The sequence below is a fragment of the Chinchilla lanigera genome, unplaced genomic scaffold (assembly GCF_000276665.1).
Source record: "Chinchilla lanigera isolate Chin_1 unplaced genomic scaffold, ChiLan1.0 scaffold00090, whole genome shotgun sequence".
Taxonomy (NCBI): Eukaryota; Metazoa; Chordata; class Mammalia; order Rodentia; family Chinchillidae; genus Chinchilla; species Chinchilla lanigera.
Genome location: NW_004955491.1, coordinates 6,175,766 through 6,195,916, shown reverse-complemented (window position 1 = coordinate 6,195,916; position 20,151 = coordinate 6,175,766). Strand labels below are relative to the sequence as shown.

Sequence of the window (20,151 nt, the reverse complement as noted above, 5' to 3'; positions counted from 1 at the left end):
GCTGACGTCATCCCCCGCTGCGCTGAGGTCACCGGCCTGCGCGCGCGCGCGCGCGCGCCTGGTGCTGGTCGGGCGACCGCTGATTCAGGGTTTTTCTCACCTTGGCGACTCACCTTGGCTGGATTTAACATCTATTTCAAATGTGAGTTTCTCTTGCAAAAGTAGGACACCAGGCTGGGCGTGGAGGCACACGCCTGTAATCCAAGCACTTGGGAGGCTGAGGCAGGAGGATCGTTGCAAGTTTGAGACCAGCCTCAACTACAAAGTGAGTTTAAAGCCAGCCTGAACTGCATAGCCAGATCGTGTCTCAAAAAGAAAAAAAAAAAAAGGTGGGGCACCACCACGTCTCCTACCATGGGGATAGCTCACATAAAATGTCAAGTTTTATAATTTGGGCTCCATGGAGCCAGCTCCTTCTGGGAACCCCTCAGAAAAAATGTCTGTGGCTGTGGGGAAGAAACTGGGTTGAAGTCTACTAGATACATGTAAGTGATGTAAAAAGTTTATTCAAACATGTAAATATATGACAAAAAGTACAACCTTCCAAGTGAATTTACAGTGAATTATTTTACACTGCCCAAATCAGATTATTAGCAACTAGTTCACAAAGCTGTACATCAATAAATTGGAGAATTCGGAATATATATGAATTGCTAAAACTGAACCAAGACGGGGTGTGTCTTGGATTACAAGTGTGCACACACTTGTAATCCCAGCACTTGGGAGGCTGAGGCAAGAGGATTGATGAGAGCTGGAGACCAGCCTGGGCTGCATAGTGAGTCCAAGACCAGCCTGAACTTAGTGAAAACCTGTCTCAAAAAAAAAAGAAAGGAAAAACCTGTTTGTTTCCTCCCGTTCCACGCCACAAGAGACTGTGCACAGTGTGATTGGGGGGTGGGCTGGTGGCTGCAGGAAGGGGTGGGGTGAACTGCTGACATGGTCAAGGTTCAGATTGAAGAGCAGTGCAATTTTGGAAAAGCACCCCGGAACAGATCAAGGTTAACTAGTAACCTGCTTGTCTGCTAACTAAGACTACTGAGCTAGATGGAATTTGCACAAATCAAGTTCTCAGCTGCCATGTTAGCGTGCTTTGAGGCACCAGAACACAGACTGTTTGCTGGTCTCAGCTCTGGCCTTGGCTGAAAGATTAATCTGTCCATAAGCCAGCCAGAGGTCTCACCACAAGTCATGTAGGCCTAGGACAGACTCTCAGTTTATTTTTGTGCCAAGTTATTAATACAGGTTGGGCATGTTGGCACATGCCTGTAATGCCAGCATTCAGGAGGCTAAAGCAGGAGGATTGCAATGAGTGAGTCCAGCCTCAGCTGCAAAGTGAGTTCAAGGCCAGCCTGAACTGCATAGTGAGACCCTGTCTCTAAAAGACAAAAAAAAAAAAAGTGTTGCCTGCTCTACCACATCAAGCTGGTCCTCAGCAGTAGGCAATGAAATTGAAGCAGTAATAAAAAAAAGTACCAACTAAGAAAAGCCCAGGTCCAGATGGATTCAATGCTGAATTCTAGAAAAACAAATAACTTAAAGGAAGACCTAACACTAATACTCCTTAAGGTCTTTAATGAAATTGAAAGGGCAGGAGTACTCCTTGTAGTCATTCCTGGAAGCTGTCATTACCCTGATTCCAAAACCAGACAAAAATCCAACCAAAAAAGAGAAGATAGATGCAAAATGAATAAAGATGCAGAAATCCTCAGCAAGGTACTGGCAAACAGAATGGCAATGGATCATCAAAAAGATCATACATCATGACCAAATAGGACTCATCCCAGGGATGCAAGGATGGTTCAACATGCAAATCAATAAATGCAATACATCACATAAACGGAAGCAAGGGAAAAATCACATGATCATCTAAATTAGATGCAGAAAATGCCTTTGACAAAATCTAACATCTTTTTATGATAAAAAAAAAACACTGAAGGAAATTGGTATAGAAATAGCTCAATCTGATAAAAGCCACTTATGGCAAACCTACTGCCAACATCATACTAAATGGGGAAAACCTGAAAGGTTCCCTTCTAAAATTAAGGATGCCACTATCACCACTCCTGTTCAATGTAGTACTCAAAACATTAGCCAGAACAATTGGGCAAGAAAAAGAAATAAAGAGATATGTATAGGAAAGGACAAAGTTAAATTATTAGTTGCGGATGATGAGATCCTCTACATAGAACAAAAAAACCCACCAAAAGATTCTTAAAATAACCAAATTCTGTAAGGTAGCAGAACATAGAACCAACACACAAAAGTCAATAATATTCATGTACGCTAATAGTGAACCCACTAAGAAAGAAATTTTAAAAATAGTCATAATAGCACAAAGAAAATTAACAATTTAGGAATTATCCTAAGGAAGTGAAAGATCTCTACAATGAAAACTACAGCCCTCTGAAAAAGTGAATAAAATAGAACATCAAAAAATGGGAAGATATTTCCTGTTCCTTGGTAAGTAGAATGAATACTGTCAAAATGACCATACTTCCAAAAATTGATAACATTTAATATAACCCCAATCAAAATACCAATGCTATTCTCCACAGAACTGGAGAAAACAATCCTAAAATTCATATTGAACCGGGAGAGACCCAGAATAGCAAAAGAAATCCTGGGTAACAAGAGCAAAGTGGGAGGCATTGCAAGCTCAGACTTGAAGTTATATTACAAAGCTACTGTGTAAAAACAGCATGGTACTGGCACAAAAATAGATGTGAGCAATGGAACAGAATAGAGGATGCAGAAACAACCCTAAATATGATCTTTGACAAAGGGGCCAAAAGTGCATACTGGAGGAAAGATAGGGACAACTGATTATCCACCTATGGAAGATTTGAATCTAGGCCCATCTCTCTCACCATGTGCTAAGCTAAATTCAAAATCAATCAAAGAACTAAATGTTAAAACAGAAACAACCTGCTGGAAGATGAAGCAGGTGAAACTTGAAGTCATAGATGTAGGCAAGGACTTTCTGAAAGAACCCCAGTTGCACAGGAAATCATACTGAGAATCAAAAAAATGGGATCAGATCAAATTAAAAAGTTGCTGCACAGCAAAAGAAACAACCAAGAGTTTAGACACAATCTACAGAATGGGAAAAAGTTTCAGCTATTCCTCAGGCAGAAGACATGCTAGAATATATAAGAACTCAAAAGAATTAGACCTCTCCAAATAAAAGACCCAATCAAAAAATTGGCAAGTGAAATGAATAGGCACTTCACAGAAGAAGTACAAATGGCCAATAAATAATTGAAGAATTGCTCAACATCGCTGGTCATTGGAAAAATGCAAATTAAAACAGCACCACTGAGATTCCATCATACCCCAGAAAAAATGACCAACATCAAGAAATCAAATAATAACAAATGTTGGCCAGGCTGGGGGGCGGGGGGGAAAGGAGCCCTTCTATATTGTTTTTTTTATTTTTTTAGTTTTAGTTTTTTTTTTTTTGGTTTTTCTCTGGTACCGGGAACCGAACTCAAGACCTTGCGCTTGCCAGGCAGGTGCTTTTGCCGCTAAGCTAAATCCCCAGCCCCTATATTGTTGATAGGAATGTAAACTTGTACAATCACTATGGAAATCAGTATGGAGATTCCTCAAAAAACAAATAAATTTCTTTTGATCCAGCTATTCCCTGTCCAAATAATCTTCCCAAAAGAATTAAAGTCATCATATTTTAGTGATGTACACATGCCATGTTTATAGTAGCACAAGTCCTAACAGCTAAGTCTTGGAAGTGTCCTATATGTCCATCAGCAGATAAATGAAGAACATGTGGCATTTACACACAGTGGAGTACCACTCTGCCATACAAATAGATAATCTGAATCATTTGTGGGAAAACAGATGCATCCTGAGACCATAATGTTAAATGAAAGAAATCAGACACACAGGCATAAATATCACATGGTTTCTCTTACAGGAGAAACCCAAAGTATACACAAAGAGCAAAATAAAAGATAATAGGAAATAGGTAGATTTTTCTTAAAGGTGAAGGGGAACGAGATGAAGGGAAGGGGGTGGCAGGAAGGGAAGGGGATGAGAAAAGGAATTGCTTGGCGTGATGGTGCACGACTGTAAACCCAGCACTCAGGAGGCTGAAGCAGGAGGATCACCATGAATTCAAGGCTGACCTGGGCCACATAGCAAGTTCAAGACCAGCCTGGACTACATGGTGAGACTGTCTCAAAACACCCCCGAAAAGGAGTTAAGGTGGGTTACGTGGATGTGAGGGTAATCTGGCTGTGACGTGTCACACCATTGATCACCACGGTTGATTTGGCTGATCTGGCAGGCTAGGAAGGTGTCCCCTTCCCCCTTCCCCACTCCATGTGCATCCCTCCCGAAGTTGCATGCTCCAATAGAGGATAGGAGTAGGGATAGGAGTAGCTGTGCTCCCCTGCTAGGCCCACCAAACAAGCTCCCAAGATGTGTTATGTACATATACCCACACCACAAAGGCAATGTATGCATTACGTGCTGGAAACATGGACTGAAACAAACAAAACAACTAAGACTTAATATTAGGCCCATGACTTTAAAAAGAGAGACAGAGAACATTTCTGTCATTTTCTTTTGGCAGAGCTGGTGTGTCCAACATCCACCCTTTATGCTTACCATCAAAACAAAAAAAATATTCTCAAATTTTGAAACTAGAAAAAAAAGTTGTTACTTTAAGAAGATATTCCATATTTCTCCTTTTTTCCTGCAGGTACAGAGTTTCTAAATTACCCTAATTTTAATAGATTTATTAAATGTAACAATCTTAATTATAGTAATTTAAGATTTAATAATTTTAGTAGGTTTATTACCCATGAATTCATATATTTTGTGACAATTAATTTTTATGAAGTCTAGAGTTTTTATGACTTTCTAGAAGCATGTCAGGCATCATGTATGGACCAAGTATATAATCTCACTGTGGCATTTCTTTGGGGCTGCCACATCAACCTATTAAAGGCTCAAGTTACCCTGGCCATTTGTCATAGATAAGCCCCAGTTTTTTCCATGTTTATCTAACAATCGGTTTTTGTAGAGTATTTTGCTAGATAGACTGTAGAAAGAGATTATAAACTAGTTCTTTTTATTTACAAGTAGGTATGATCTCAAAAACATAAATTCAGCAGGGGTGAGATCCCTGGTGCTTGGGTCCCTGCTGCCTTCCTGGTCCATCGTTGACTGAATGACTATGACAGACAAGTCAAACTGTCTCCTGATGCATGACTCATTTATCTTTTCTCTAGCAAGGACTGTGTTTTGAGAGCCCATCAGATGTCTCCCCCATTATTTTCACTGCCCCTTTCTTTTTTTTTTTTTTTTTCAAGACAGGGTCTTGCTATGCAGTTTAGGTTGGCCTTGAATACATGTTGTAGCCCAGGCTGGCCTTGAACTCGAGGCAATCCTGCCTCAGCCTCCCAAGTGCTGGGATTACAGGTGCGTGCCACCATGCCCGGCTTCACTGGCCCTTTCACTAGGTCTCGTCCCTCGTTTTCTCTTTTATTACCTTTCACCTTCCTAACCACCCTCACCTGGGTGAACCCCACAAATCCCTAAAGTTCCACCTTAGCCATCTGGGACTGCATTTTCCCAGGTGGGACCCCAGCCAGATACAGGAGGGCTCAGACATGAAAAAAGCAAAATCAGAGATAGGGAGGAGGGAGTTACTCAGATGGGCAGAAGGACAGACAAGAGAGCAGCCTTGAGGACGGAACTGAGATGTGCATCAAGTGGGTGGTATGTCAGAGACTCAGAAACCCAGTCAGGCCAGGTGTCAGCCCCCACTTCCGTGCCAGCCGCAAGCAAGGAGCTTGGTTTGACTCTGCCGGGGTCAGAATGTGCCAGGGTGGCCCCCGGGAATGTCCTCCTAAGGCAACCGCATCGGTGGATCTGCTTGGAGCGGAAGGCAGGCTGGTGCAAGCTCTGGAGCAGAACAGGTCCCTCCCTGGAGGGCCACCAGGACCAAGTGAGTTCAGAAAATATCTGCAAACAACACGCTTTCCCACGATCGATTATACGCTTGAGTCTCCGCTCTGAAACGGCTTCCATTTGTAATACTCAGGGTCCTGCCATCCCAGGAATTCAGTGGCAGTGAGCAACAAAAGATTAGGAATTGCCGTCGAAGGGGGAAAACCAACACTCCCAATGTAGGCCATTCTGGTTGTATTTCTTACTGCTTTTCACATCACTCCATGACGTTCCAAACTTGTCCTCTGGTGCCACCATCTTGAAGGATGAGGGGGTTTCTTAACTATTAACGAAAATGACTTTTTTCCTTCATCAGCTGTTCATGGATGCCTCCAGCTCTGGGAAGACGGTTTCCATGTACCACTGAAATGACTTACAGCCCAGTTGTTTCCTTAACTGAACGCGTTCGCTAATGTTTCCGTATGTCATGGATTTCAAGCCAGGGCTTCGAAGAAAGAACTGCTCCTAAATGAAAATAAAGAGTCATTTCATTAGCCAAACAAACCTTTGGTAATCAGATCATGGTGTCAGACATAGCAGCATACATCGTCATCATCATCTGACTGAGGGTCCCCTTCCTTCTGTGTAGGGAACAAGACCAGCGGTACCTATGGGGCCTCAGACCAACGCACGAATCCCTGGTCCCTGTCCATGCATGGCACAGGTCAGGTGATACAGTGGAGTCCGGGAAAACTGGGTCCTGCTTCTCAGAAGTGAAAGGAATCACAGTTACCTACAGTAGTGGCCTCTGTATCCTACCCTCACAACTCAAGGACCAAGAGATGCTTCCATCTTTTCAGAATAAGGGAAGGTGTGCTGGTTAACGGGGAGTGGACTCTGGGGCCAGGGGAGACAGGCTGGGTTCCAGTTCTGGCTCTGCCATTAACTGCCTGTGACCCCGGCTGAGTTTCTGGTGCCACCCCCCATCGTGAGGTCGCTGTGAGCATCTAATACGTGCAAAGCCCCAGGAGACGAAGGCCATCAGGTCTGTGTTGGTCCTTACTAGCGAATCAGCTTAGGCTGTAATGCACATCTGCTTAGGTCCTGATGTCCTTCCTAGCACATCTGCTTAGGTCCTAATGTCCCTTGTCTTAGGAAGCACTAAGGATGACTGCCTAATGGACTCCGTCAGTCGTAGGTTAAGGGGGGCATTCTAAGTAGACTGAAGCTTCTTTTTTTTTTTTTTTTTTTTTTGTTTTTCTCCGGTACCGGGAACCGAACTCACGACCTTGCGCTTGCCAGGCAGGCGCTTTTGCCGCTGAGCTAAATCCCCAGCCCCTAGACTGAAGCTTCTTTGGAAGCAGAGCCTTTGTATTCTCATCTGAGTGCTCCCAATGCCTGCTACATAATACAGCAACAGTACTGAAAGAGAGGGAGCTGACGGGCCAGAGTTACGGGCCACCTCGCTTCCAGGATAGACTGGGGCAGGGCATGGGCGGAAGGTGTGGGAGGTGTTACCATTCCGGCAAAGTGAGGCATGGGCGACCCTTGGGCAACGTATTTGAGTCCAAAGCCCTCTCTCACAGCTGGTCACCCACTAAATTTGACAATGTGCTGTGTCATACCACCTGTTGATTTTCTGCCTAACGTTATGTGCTTTAAAATTAACTTTTTGGCAGCTTATCCTTTGCTAAATTGGCCGCACCACTCGGGAATATTGTTCGATTCAACTGCCCACATCTATGATGAGGACTCATAAGAAAAAAAGTCAACAAGTGTGAAAATGAGCTCAAGATCTCTCATAACTAAATGAAATGGTAACTTGAAACAATGGAATATCATTTTAGCCTATCATATTAGAAGAAATGTACAGTTTAATTATGACCAATGTGGGCAGCATCCTATACCTTTGATTACTGTGTAGATAGCAAAGGAACAGTTTGAATGTTATTTATCAGGATTTTTTTCTTTTGAGACAGGGTCCCACTATGTAATGTTTAGACTGTTCTTGAACTCACTGGCCCAGGCTGGCCTCAGACTCGAGGTGATCCTCCTGTCTCAGCTTCCTGAGTGCTGAAATTATAGGTGTGCACCACCATGCCCAGGTGTCATCAGGATTTTGAATGCATTAACTCATTCTCCAAATGGTCCAAATCTTGAGATTTATTCCAGAGATATATTTGCATAAATGTCCAAAAATATATGTGTAAAAGATGTTCACTTCAGTGTTGCCTAGGAATAACAGCTGGGATGATTAGAATGTCTACCAGTGGGTCCTACTTATCAACAGGATCAACTTGGGTAGATCCAGTCAAAGGAAGTATTGAGAAGATGATATTTTTATATATATTCTAATTTGAAAGATAATCCAGATTGAAAGATAATCCAGATATCATAATTAATTATTAATTATGTGTTCAAAAATAGTAGCAAATGAATATTTCAGAGCAAAATGTTATGTGAATCTAGTCATGCAAACAAACAGAATATGTCTAGTGCACATGGGCATTAATGTAATGACCTCTGAGGACTGGATCTCAGGGCTTAGAAAACTCACTTTTCCTCCTAGGTACAGTACTTCAGGACTGTTAAAACTTTAAAATGAGCATAGTTCACTGTTTTAAGAAAGTCTTTTTTAAAAAAATCAATAAATATAATAAACATAAAAAAGTACATAAAATATAAATATGCAGCTTAATGAATTGTTGAGAAATCAAGCTCAGTAGCCCCAACTCTGGAAACGAACATGACCAAGGTCCCAGGAGTCCCAGCCTTCTCTCTCCTCATCATAATCCTCTCCTTGTTTTAAATGCTTTTGTTTGTTTGTTTTGTTTTTTGTTGTTTTGAGACAGGGTCTTGCTATGTTCAGGCTGGCCTTGAACTCACTATGTAGCCCAGGCTGGCCTCAAACTCATGGCAATCCTCCTGCCTCAGCTTCCCAAGTGCTGGGATTACAGGCACGTGCCTCCATGCCCAGTTTAAATGCTATTTTGATTATATTTTTGCTTTCTTCCTTGTGTTTTTACAGACAAATTATATAGTTTAATTTTACTCATTTTAACGTTATAGAAAGGGAACAATACACTATTCACTGTTACATCTTTAAGATTCCCCTATGCTAGGAGAGAAGGTAGGAAACAGAGGTGACCTTTTTGGAGATGGGTAAGGGGATCAGAGGAAGCAGGGAGAATGGAAGGGGGCAAGAGGACTTAAATGATGAAGATATATATATATCTCCCTAAAGTCGCTATTATGTATTGCAGACATATACCAATTTAAAAAAAAAGATTCACTCATGCTGCTGTTGTGTACATATCTACAGTTGGTGAATCTCATGACTGCATAGAATTACAGTGATTAAATATGCTACCCAGACCGATCTATTCTAGATAAGGATTTGGATCACACATTCAGCTTTGGCCAACACACACAATGCTGTTTACATCCTTGTTTCTGTGTCCTGGTGACCGAAGGCATTAGAAGCAAATTGAAAGGTTTAGCCGGATGTGGTGGCTCTTGTCTGCACTCTGGGAGGCCGAGGCAGGAGGATGGAAAGTTCAAGCCCAGTCTAGACAATTTAGTGGGACCCTGTCTCAAAATAAAAAATAAAAAGGAGGGGGAGTATAGTTTAGTGTGAAGGTCCGGGCTTCAATCCCCAGTGAAAAAAATAAAACAAAAAATATGATTTGCACATTGGGATGGTGCAGGAAGGGGCTATTTGCTTTGGGAGTCAGGAGCCAGTTTTTTAAGAAGAAAATAGATTTGGAGGAGAACTATTTATCATGTTGCTTCATTTACTTCCAAGAAGCTTGAATTTCCCTAAAAATTAAATTTTGCTAAATGAAGTGCAAATACACCAGCTAGGAATGGAGTAACTGAGAACAGGTCCAGGGAGGGGAGGGAGGAGGGGTGCTGTCGTGTTACGGTCTGGAAAGGCTGCAGGAGGCGTCTTCCCGACAAGCCTTGCGCTTCGTGCGCCGGCCCTCGTGCTTCCCACCGGACACTGGTGTCCCACCTTGTATTCGTCCAGCCAGACGTGCACCACTCTCAGATAGTTCCGGACCATGGCGTTCCTGAGGGGTATATCCGTTTGCAGGTGCCTCTTTGTGATGTGTCCCACTCGGGAGCAGGGAATTACAAAGAGTTGGCCTCCACACATCCATATCTAGACAGAAGAACAAGACACAAGTGAGGGTGTCTTTGCCACTACGAGGCACCTCTGGGGTGTATTCACAGACATCACAATGGCTAATGTGCATTAAACTTCCTTCACTTAATCCTCATGATAGCCCAGGATTACTACCACTCGGCAGGTAGGAAAGCTAATGAAAGAAGAGCTAAGAAGTTTGCCCGATGTCACGGACCAGGTGAGTGGCAGAGGACAGGGTTTCAGTTAAGGAAGTCTGTTCTGAGGGGTAGCACCCTAAGGGACCCTAAGTGACTGCTCCTGCACTAAGCATTGCCTGCTATAAGTAACTAGAGAAATGCCAGTCCTGCCTGGATTCAGTTATTTGTGCATCTTTTTTTTTGTACCAGGAATCGAACTCAGGACCTTGCACTTGCCAGGCAGGTGCTGTGCCTCTGAGCTACATCCCTAGCCCGCATCCTTTTGTACTTAAAATATAACACTTAATTTTTAAATTTTATTTTAGACAGGATCTTGTTATATAGGTCAGGCTTGCCTAGACCTTGAGGGGATCCTCCTGCCTCAGCCTCCCAATGACTGGAATTACAGGCATGTGCCACCACACCTGGATACAAAGGTAACTATTTGAAACAACAAAATCTGAATTACCCTTAGTGAAAGTTCCAAATTCTCTGCTCCCCAAATATCCATGTCCTTGTCGTACTGTCCAAGTTCATAAAAGTAGGGCCTGTGTATAGCAAAAATTCCTCCAGCCATTGCAGGTGACCTGGTATGGGACACGAAATATTATAAACTGATGCCACAGAGACTGTAATCACGAGTTTCCCTAAAAATGGTTTGACTGTAAGTGAAATTTATAGTTGAAAATTAGGAAACAACCGTATCAGCACTCGAAGTATCTTAAAATACATCTAGGTATGTAAAATTCTAAGACCACAACCACGTAAAAGTATTGGCTCACTTAATCCCCTCGGCAGTCCTGGGAGGTGGCCCTTACAGATGAGGACACCGAGTCTGAGAGGGAACTGACCCAAATCGAGCTGACTTCACACGCTTTCCAGAGCGCTGTGCTGAGTGCGTGAACAGCGCCTCCTGCCGGTGCGACTACACGGCACGCCTAAGCGGCTAAAAGGGGTGGTCTGCGCGACCAGAGTGAGACGCTGCTCCGCCTGTGCGGACCGTGTGCACAGCGCTGCGGTGCTGGAGAACCAGAGCGACAGAGCACGCAGTCCGCGAGGAGATGCACGTCAAGTGACATCGCGTGCACTGAGCGCCTAGCCGGTCCACGGAGCAGGCGGGCGAGGAAGGCCGCCCGGAGGAGGGGCCGCGCGGGGCGGACGGGGTGAACTGCACTGAGAGAGCCCGGGGCCGGGAGGCGGCGCTTCGGGACGCAGGCCGCGGGGACGGGCGGGGGCGCTCTGCAGAGGACGCGGCCCTGGGCCGAGAGCCCGTGTCTGCGCCCCTCTGCGGCCGCGCTCGGTGACTGCACGAGCTTTCTGGGGGTTCCCGCAAAAAGTACGGTAGTCTTTACTTCTTCCTGGAATAAGGGGGTGCGGCTGCAGCTCGGAGCCGCGAGCTTCCAACTTGGAACAGTGAGCTGAGAATTAAAAGCAAGTCGCGCTGTTCTCGCACTTTCCAAGACTAACAACATAGAGAAATCACTTTCATCTCAACCTAGACGTTCCGCATGGAAACACTTGGGTAAATAGTTCATATATGAATTTGTCAAAGATCCCTGCTCCCTCCGGGCTAGCTACGGCGTGGGCACGTGGTTCACTGGTAACGTACAACTTGCCTTTGAGAACAAAATTCTAAAGATGAGTGTCAGAAATCAGAGTAGTACTTGCTATTCTTGTTTTCTGGGTGTTCGTTTGTTTTTATTTTTAGAAAGGATTTTGTTACATTCTTCAGGCCTTGAACTCACTATGTTGAACAGGCTCAAACTCATGGCAACCCTCTTGCCTCAGCCTTCCAAGTATTAGGATTATAGTAGTGGGCTACCATGCCTGGCCTATCCTGGTTTTCTCAACTAGGGTGAAATGCACAGTTTTGACTGAAGAAACTTTACATCTACCGAACTCTCATATTAAAAATTTAATGTAGCATCCAGAGATGGCATTAGCCAGACATGGTAGCACATGCCTTTGATCCCAGCTCCTAGGGAGGCAGAGGCAGGAGGATCACAAACTTGAAGCCAGCCTGGGCAACACAGTGAGACCCTGTCTCTAAACAAAATACAAGTGACAAAATATATTCATCTTCAGTAACCCAAGAAATCTAAGGACTAATCCCTGAGGATTGTTTTCAGGTCCCATAACCAGGAGAAAGCTCACCGGATCGGGTTCGTTGGGCCTTCTGGAGAGTCCATCTCATAAGAGAAAACGTTATCCCACCTGAACTGGAGGTTCCAGTCAAAGGCGCCCCGAACCAAGGGAGAGGGCGAGTAGGCCAGGCTCAAGTCGTCAATGACGTCGATGAGAGGGGTCACGACGGTCCTGGAGTCCCGAGCGATGGCGTCCAGCAGGGGCTCCAGCCACACTCTGTTCACCTCGCAGTGGCTGTCGAGGAACACCAGGACTTCGCCTGGGGAGGCAAGAACAGACCCCCTCAGGCCTGGGACGCGGCCCACGTCCGTGCTGAGGGGCTGGGCTTTGGTGAGCACCGCTTGTGTGTTTGGCTGCTTGGTTGCTTTGAGGGAAACAAGAAATTTGGAAAGATCATTTTAGCCCAGCCTTCAGTGACCTCGTTAATCTAACGACGTCACTGCTGTGGAGCGGGTGCCTGCTTCTTAGGTGTTAACTCTGTACTTGAGACGCAAGGAGGCCTAACTGGTTTCGTGGGCTCAAGCACTAAGGAGGGTCCGTTTTGCTCACAGAACAAGGAATGGGGGGGGGTGTCAAAGCACGTTCAGTGGGCTCAGATTGGAAAGGACCTCAAAATCCAGGGGTTCCCCTCAACTTTTTCTTCGGTCATCCCTTTTCCCCAAGTCCTTCATTTGATGTAAATTTCCCCACATCATTTTTCATAAAATTCTCTTATAATCATCTTGCTTCAAGCAAAGTCCATGTCCAGAAGGCCAGCTGTGTTTGGACAGCTCCTTCTTCTCCCACACAGAGCTCAGCCAGAGCCCAGCACCCAGAGGGGACATTAGCCACACATGGTAGCATCCACCAGTGATCTCAGCTACTCTGGAGCTGAGGCAGGAGGATCACAAGTTTAAAGCCAGCCTGAGCAACATGATGAGACCTTATCTCAAAATAAAATGAGCCCGGTGTGGTGGTACATGCCTATAATCCCAGCACTTGGGAGGCCGAGGCAGGAGGGTCACTGTGAGCTCAAGGCTAGCCTTAGCTACATAGTGAGACCTGTCTCAAAAAACCAAAAAGTTAAATTAAAAATAAAATGGGCTAGGCATGTAGCTCCGTGGTAGCGCACTTGCCCACCACGCAAGGGTATAATCCTCACTATCACACAAGCAAATACAGAGGCGAGGTTAGTGTCAGGATTAAGTGCCGTGGTTGTGGGGAGAAGCTGCTGACTGCTAACATCCGCTCAAGTTGTTTCTTTGTTTCCGATGAGGTCTTCCAGAGATGACCTCGGGGAGCTGATTTAAAGCAGCCAAAATTGCCCAGCCCCTCTTCTAGGCGACCTAGGGCAGGGGTCCCCCAGCCAAGCTTCCTCCGTGCTTCCAGCTCTCCCGCCGCCTGAGCGCCAGCTCCCGCAGATCCGCAGGCACAGCTTCCGGAGGAGCCCAGGCCCCCGGGAACTGTGTGCTCCTCCGAGTCCTCTCAAACCACCCCCCCACCCAGCCCCCGGAAAGATCTCTCACGAAACTGGTCCCTTCCCTCTGTGGTTTAAAATGCGTACTTATGAACAAGGCGACTTTGACGGGGCACGTGCAGGAACCTGCACTGCGTGGATGCATGACACATCTCCCCGGCATGGACAGGCGCGTCATCCCTGCCTGCCTTGGTCTGGGGAGACACCCGCTTTGGAAGTCACCCGTGCCCCCTGGCTCTCTGCAAGCAATAAACTGTTCTCTGTGTTTGTTTGTTTGTGCCTTTTTGAGACAGGGTCTCACTCTGCAGTTCAGGCTGACCTTGAGCTCACTTTGTAGCCCAGGCTGGTCTCGAACTCACAATGACCTTCCTGCCTCAGCCTCCCGAGTGCTGGGATTACCAGCCTGCGCCACCACGCCCGGCATCGTTCTCTGCTTCTTTATCTCCAGGTTGGACTTTTAGTCATTTGCCATCTTTTCTTGCAGACCCAAAGCACAGTTCGTCCCAGCGCTGCGCCTCTGCTCTTGCGGCGCATAGCCGCGTGCACGGATTGGTAGGTGGCAGTAAACACAGGGGAGGAAGATCAGAAGGGACAGGGATTTGCTCCTCCCTTCTCTGAGGTTTTACTTTCTATGGTTTCCGTTACCTGTGGTCAGCTGCAGCCTGAAAATATTAAAGGGAAAGCTACAAAAATAAACAATTCCTGTTTTAAGTCACGCAAAATTCTGAATGGTGCGGTGAAATCTCCCACGGTCCCACTCTGCTCACCCCCGCTCGGTGTCCACTCTGTGAGCGCCACCTGCCCGTTAATCGCTGTAACTGTCTCGAGTTTCAGATGGGTTGTCCTAGTGTCCCACGCAGGGTATGGACTCCAGGGACCCTAATTTTACTTCACAAGGGCTCGGGCACGAGGGCTCATGTGCTGCCCGGGAGGCGCTGCAGCCTGAAACCCAGGGCAGGTGACCCTGGTGCTGTTTGTCAGCACCTAGAGCGCAGGGGCAAGCATGCAGCGCCAGGCAGACGGGCTCAGCACTTTCTGCTGTTTCAGGAGGCTGAGGCAGGAGGATTGCTGTGAGTTCCAGGCCAGCCTGGGCTACAAAGTGAGTTCAAGACCATCTTGAACTGCATAGTGAAACCCTGTCTCAAAAAGACAAGACCAAAAAAAAAAAAAAAAAAGATGCCAGCAGGACAGGAAGTGACCAGGTTTGAGAGAGAGGAGGGACAAGTTCTGGGAGGCCATAGTGGAAACACAGTCACCTTCCAATAATGCAAGTGCCAGCGCCTCAGCAAGATGGCAGCTCAAACAGGAACTCATGCACCTGTTAATGCAGTGTGAAAACCCTCACGCAGGCCCAGGGGGCCCGGTGTATTCCATATAAACTGCTTCCACTTAGGGATGTACATGCGCTGCACATGGTAGGTGATAAATAAATCAGTGATTGAACGAGTGAATTCATGAACACATTAATGATAGGTGTGGTGGATTAGCTAATGGTCAACTTGGAACACCCAGCTGAACTGAACTAGCATGGTGCTGGGTGTGCAGGCCTAGCTGAGCATGGTTGCCCACAAAATAAGAAGGAGAACTGAAGAAGAGGTGCTGTGAGGGAGCTGTTGGTTCTCCTGGAGGAGCTTGTCACACTGGCTTTCCTGGTGAACTTGGCTGTTCTCATCGTTGGAGGAGCTCAGAACCTTGTTGTCACTGAGGATGGCTGTGACACTTTTTGGGGGAGCTGTGGTTCTCATTTTGAGCGTCGCTTCCTGGCTCCAGTGCAGATCCCTCAGCCTGCTAGCACAGACCCTTCATCCTGCTGGCACAGACTTTCTAGCTTGCACCACTGACCTTTGGGTCTTCCCAGCACAGATCCATGAAACAGGCCTGCATGAGACGTTGTACTTTCCTGCACTCTCTTTGTACTTGACCCTTGGATGACTATTATAAGATAATCCTATTAATTATGTGTCCAGTGTTAAATTGTTTCCTTTGTAAACCCTGACTACAGCATAGGTCACTGGCTGCTACCTCACCGCCCACCCAGCAGGACTCCAACAGCTTCTGATCTGGCAGCGCCTGGCTCAGGCAGCTCCCCAACAATCACTGGGGTGGTTGGGGACAGAAGGCAAAGGTAGGTAGCTAGGTAGGTAGATGATAGCACAGGCAAAACTACAAGGAGAGATGCATGAGTAAGTGCACAATCACGATTGAAGTCTTTAATATAACAAAAGTAAATGTACATATAGAACCTACAATCACAAGAAGAAAATATGCATTCTCTTAAAATATACACAGACCTTATGGAAAATGGATCTCTCTTTAAGACACAAAGGAAATGCCAATTTCCAGCTACAGAACAGTTAAGCTAGTAATAAACAAAAGGCCACTTTACAATTTTTTTTATACCGGCAATCGAACTCAGGACCTTGCACTTGCCCGGCAGGCGCTTGTACCGCTGAGCTATACCCCCAGCACAAAAGACCATTTTAAAGATCCCTTCTGTTTATATTTTCCTTAGGTTTAGAAACTTTAAATTTCATTTAAAAAATAGCTGAATTAAAGGGGAAACCATAAAAGATTCCCAGTGCCTGGATGATTTATAGAACAATTTTATGTAACTTTCCAAATACAGATCATCCAACCTTATATAGCTTTTTAGCAAAACAAACAAAACAAACATACAGTTATTCTATGAGAATAAGAAGGCAAAGTATAAGAAAACAGTACAGAAAAAGAAAATCATAAACTAATTTTCCTTTTGAGCATAGACACAGTGTGTTTGTATGGGGACAAGGAGAGCTGAGAGAGAGTGTAGAGGTCAGTGTCTGTCCAGCCCAGAGAAGGGGCCTCTGAATGGGGCCAGAAATGACCCTATCCTGAGTCCAGGCTTCCCCTCCGCCCAGTCCCAGTGGTTCCCCTGGGGCCTTCAGCACCCAAAATGCCATCTCAATGTTGGGGTCCAGGGAGCTCCCAGGGCCCTCATGACCCTTGCAAAAGAATCTTCCATTTGAAATAGCAAACGGACACATTTAGAAGCAACCTAAGGTTAAAGCTAGGCTCCAGACACAGGGAGGGACTCTGAGAGGCGGAGGACATCTGTGGCCGGCCGCGCAGTGACGTCCCTGACAGGGTCCGTACCTGAGGCGTGTGACGCGCCGATCATCTTTGCTCGGATCAGTCCCTCTCTCTTTTTGTTCCTTACCAATTTAACCTTTCCCCGAAAACGTTCCAGAAAATAATTAAGCTTTTCTTTCAAATCATCTGGAAAAAACAAGCAATGCTTGAGAGTTTATAAACTGTGATGACGGAAAACAATTTAGCATCATAACTGATTCCTAAAAGCCAAGCCATTGCACGCAAGTTCTAACTTTAAAAGAAATTTCTATGCTTCTAGTGAAATGTCTTTATTTTTAAAAATCACTATTAAAATTTTAATAGAAAAAGTACGAACGAGAGCGCTTTGGTGCGATCTGGTTTTGCCGCTAACGACACAAACTGCATTGTGATCACACTGCTTTTAACTTTGTAGTGAGTCTTCGGGCAGTTGTCAGACTGTTTGGGCCCTAAATTGCTCATCTGCAAGAGGAGTTTCCCACCGTGTTCCTGGCAGCCCTCTAGGGCATCACCCAGAGTCACCCAGTATTTGGAGGCTGAAACCAGGGGAGATGATACAGGTACCCCAGAGTTCTACGCCCCAAGCTCCAGGAGTGAGGGGCAGTGGCACGGGTTCATGGAAATTGTGGCAGAAGCCAGGGTCCTTTTCCTTTTCTTTAAGGGTGCCAGGGCCCTGTAGGGAGGGATGCAGGCTGCTCGGCCTCGTGCAGGGGTGGACAGCACCTCCGTGCAACTGTGTGCAGCCCTCTCCAGCGGCCGGAGCAGGGGACTCTGGGAACCAGACCTTGGTGCGGATGAAGCCGGGGTGGGCGGCAGTTGTGGCTGACCGGAAGTGGTAGTTGCTGGGGTTTTCAGAAGAGGTTGTCATGTTGCTAGCTGGTGATCCAGAGGGACCAGGGTGATGAGAAAGGTGGGCAGTGTCAGGCCATGGACGTGTCATTTGTGTAACTTAGTGGGGGCAGGTCCCCAGCCTCTGTCCTCTGCTCCCCTAAGCAGAGGGAGTCCACTGGAAGACAAACCAATGGGCAAAATCCAGGCGGTGGTCCAGAAGTGTCCTGTGATCCATGATGAAGTCATGGGGGACTAAAGGCAGGTGTCAGTCCTGAGCCTCATTAGAACACAGGGCCCTGTGTCTGTGTCTGAGGCTCTGCATGGGTCCAAGGCCAAGGTCTAGGGGAAGTAGAGGTAGGTGTTGGTCTGGCAGCATACTCACTGATCCCACTAGTCCCTTATGAAAGGGACCAAAATGTACAGTGAATGCATGAGCAGTTTCCGAGGTTAGGGGATGAAAGTTTGTGCTCTTGCCCCAAATACATCTGCCAAAATTTAATTCCCAGTAGGACAGGATCTGAAGGTGGGGACTTGAAGAAGGATTAGGTCATGAGGGTGGGGCCCACACAAACAGGATTAGTGCCCTCAAAGGAAGAGGCCAGACACCTCATTTGATTTGTTTCTGCTGCGTGAAGACACAGCAAAAAGACATCCATCTGGAACCAGAAAGAGGACGCTCAGCAAAAACCTGGCCTTATGGGCTCCTGCTCTCTGACCTCCCACTTTGAAGAATGGTGAAAAATAAATGTTCGTTGCTTAAGCCACCAGTGTATGATGTTTTGTAGGAGCTGTTAAGCTAAGCCACCAGGCATGTCTCCAGAGGGGTCCTGCGGTCCTTCCTGGAGCTGCTTCCCTTGGCGAGACGCTTGCGCTATGGGCTGAGCCCGTGTGTGGTTTTACTGTGACTTCTTTCAAACACGCTCTGCACTATGAGCAACAGAGGCAGCCAGGACAGCTCCCCACGGCCTTCTTGTGCACAAGACTGGACATAAACAGGCCTGTGCCCTCCGATGCTGGCGAGGCCCTGGGAGCGATGCTAATATGTGACTGGAGCCACCCACAACATCTAAGTTCCAAGTGGAGTGACATTAACTAACTGAGTCACATTCCAGAGCCCACTGGAGTCACTCCCTACAGGGTGAGCTTCCGGGACATCTCCTTCCTCTTCCGGCTCACAGCTCTCCAAGACTACATCACTGCTCTGGCACTACTGGCTAGCTGAAAGTCCACACTCAGCTGTAAAAACAGACAACTAATTTTAGAGTCTAAGGGTGCTTATCTTGTGCTTATACTATAATTCTTTTATTTATTTATCATTTATTTATTTAGTCTTTTTGAGGCAGGGTCTTGCTATGCAGTTCAGGCTGGCCTTGAGCTCAATTTGTAGCCCAGGCTGGTCTTGAACTCTCAGCGATCATCCTGCCTCAGCCTCCCGAATGCTGGGATTACAGGCGTGCAACACCACGCTTGGCTCTAGGGTTCTTTTAAAACAAATAAGCCTAGAGGAATAAGCACTTCACTATTTCTTGGTCCCATTAGATTTCTTTCATGTGTGGTACACCTGGATCTGGTCATTTCCTCAAGAGTTCCGCATATTTGTGAGATAAATTCAAACAATGCTGTTCTGGAGTTGTTTCCTGTTAATACCTCTGATTTTATGCCTACCCACCCCTCACCCTACCTACTCCACACTCACGCATAAGCTACGTGCAACACAGAAGTAGCTAAAACTAGCCACGCTTTCTCATCTCTCGGGCTTTGCAAGGTGCTTTCTCTACCTAAAACACCTTCGTCCTCTCCAGCTGGATAACTCCAAACCATCGCCCCATCTTCCATTTACACGTCACTTCTTCCAAAGCAATACCGAAGACGAGGCTGGTACTCCTGGCTGGCCCTGTGGGAGGCCCATCAGGACAGGGACCAGGTCCTGTGTGTCCCCTATATGCACCGAGAGCACCTAGCACCACCTCTGTCTCTGGGCTTGCCAAGAACAACCTTGTAGAAGAAGAGCTCGGCCCAGCAGGTGCGTACTGCTTTCCAAGCAGGGCGGAGGGTCGATGCCCCATCTTACCAAATGTGCTCATGTCATCCACTAAAACAATTTCTTCGAGGAGATGAGGCGGCGTGAGGTACACCACGCTGAACACCGTCCGAAGCAAGGCATTAAATTCCTCATTGTAGAAGCAAATGATGATGCTGGCGGTCGGTAGGCGGTGTGAGTAATGCTTGTAATGACACCTGCCACAGTAAAGGGGGAGAAAAGGAATCATCTAAAAGCCTTGAACATTTGGGCTTTTGTTCAAAATCTTCCCTTATTTTCACCTTGTTTTTCAACTGATGATTATGACAATACAATAATAGGACACCTAAAA

The 20,151-nt window shown here is 46.3% G+C and overlaps 1 protein-coding gene across 8 annotated transcripts in view; it reads right to left on the bottom strand.

Annotated features, from left to right (window-relative positions):
- Nucleotides 1–6,151: 6,151 nt before the first annotated feature.
- Nucleotides 6,152–20,151, bottom strand: part of Galntl5 (polypeptide N-acetylgalactosaminyltransferase-like 5) — a 30,157-nt gene continuing 16,157 nt past the window's right edge. For 7 of the 8 annotated variants that reach the window (XM_005404836.2, XM_005404837.2, XM_005404840.1 and 4 more), the window contains 6 exons: nucleotides 19,851–20,017; nucleotides 16,973–17,095; nucleotides 12,394–12,643; nucleotides 10,709–10,826; nucleotides 9,929–10,078; nucleotides 6,152–6,438 (listed from right to left, as the gene is read on the bottom strand). In XM_005404836.2, coding sequence (XP_005404893.1) covers nucleotides 6,286–6,438; nucleotides 9,929–10,078; nucleotides 10,709–10,826; nucleotides 12,394–12,643; nucleotides 16,973–17,095; nucleotides 19,851–20,017 — 961 coding nt within the window. In that variant the 3' untranslated portion in view covers nucleotides 6,152–6,285. The remainder of the gene's footprint in view (nucleotides 6,439–9,928; nucleotides 10,079–10,708; nucleotides 10,827–12,393; nucleotides 12,644–16,972; nucleotides 17,096–19,850; nucleotides 20,018–20,151) is intronic. The other variant, XM_005404839.1, reaches the window with a different exon arrangement.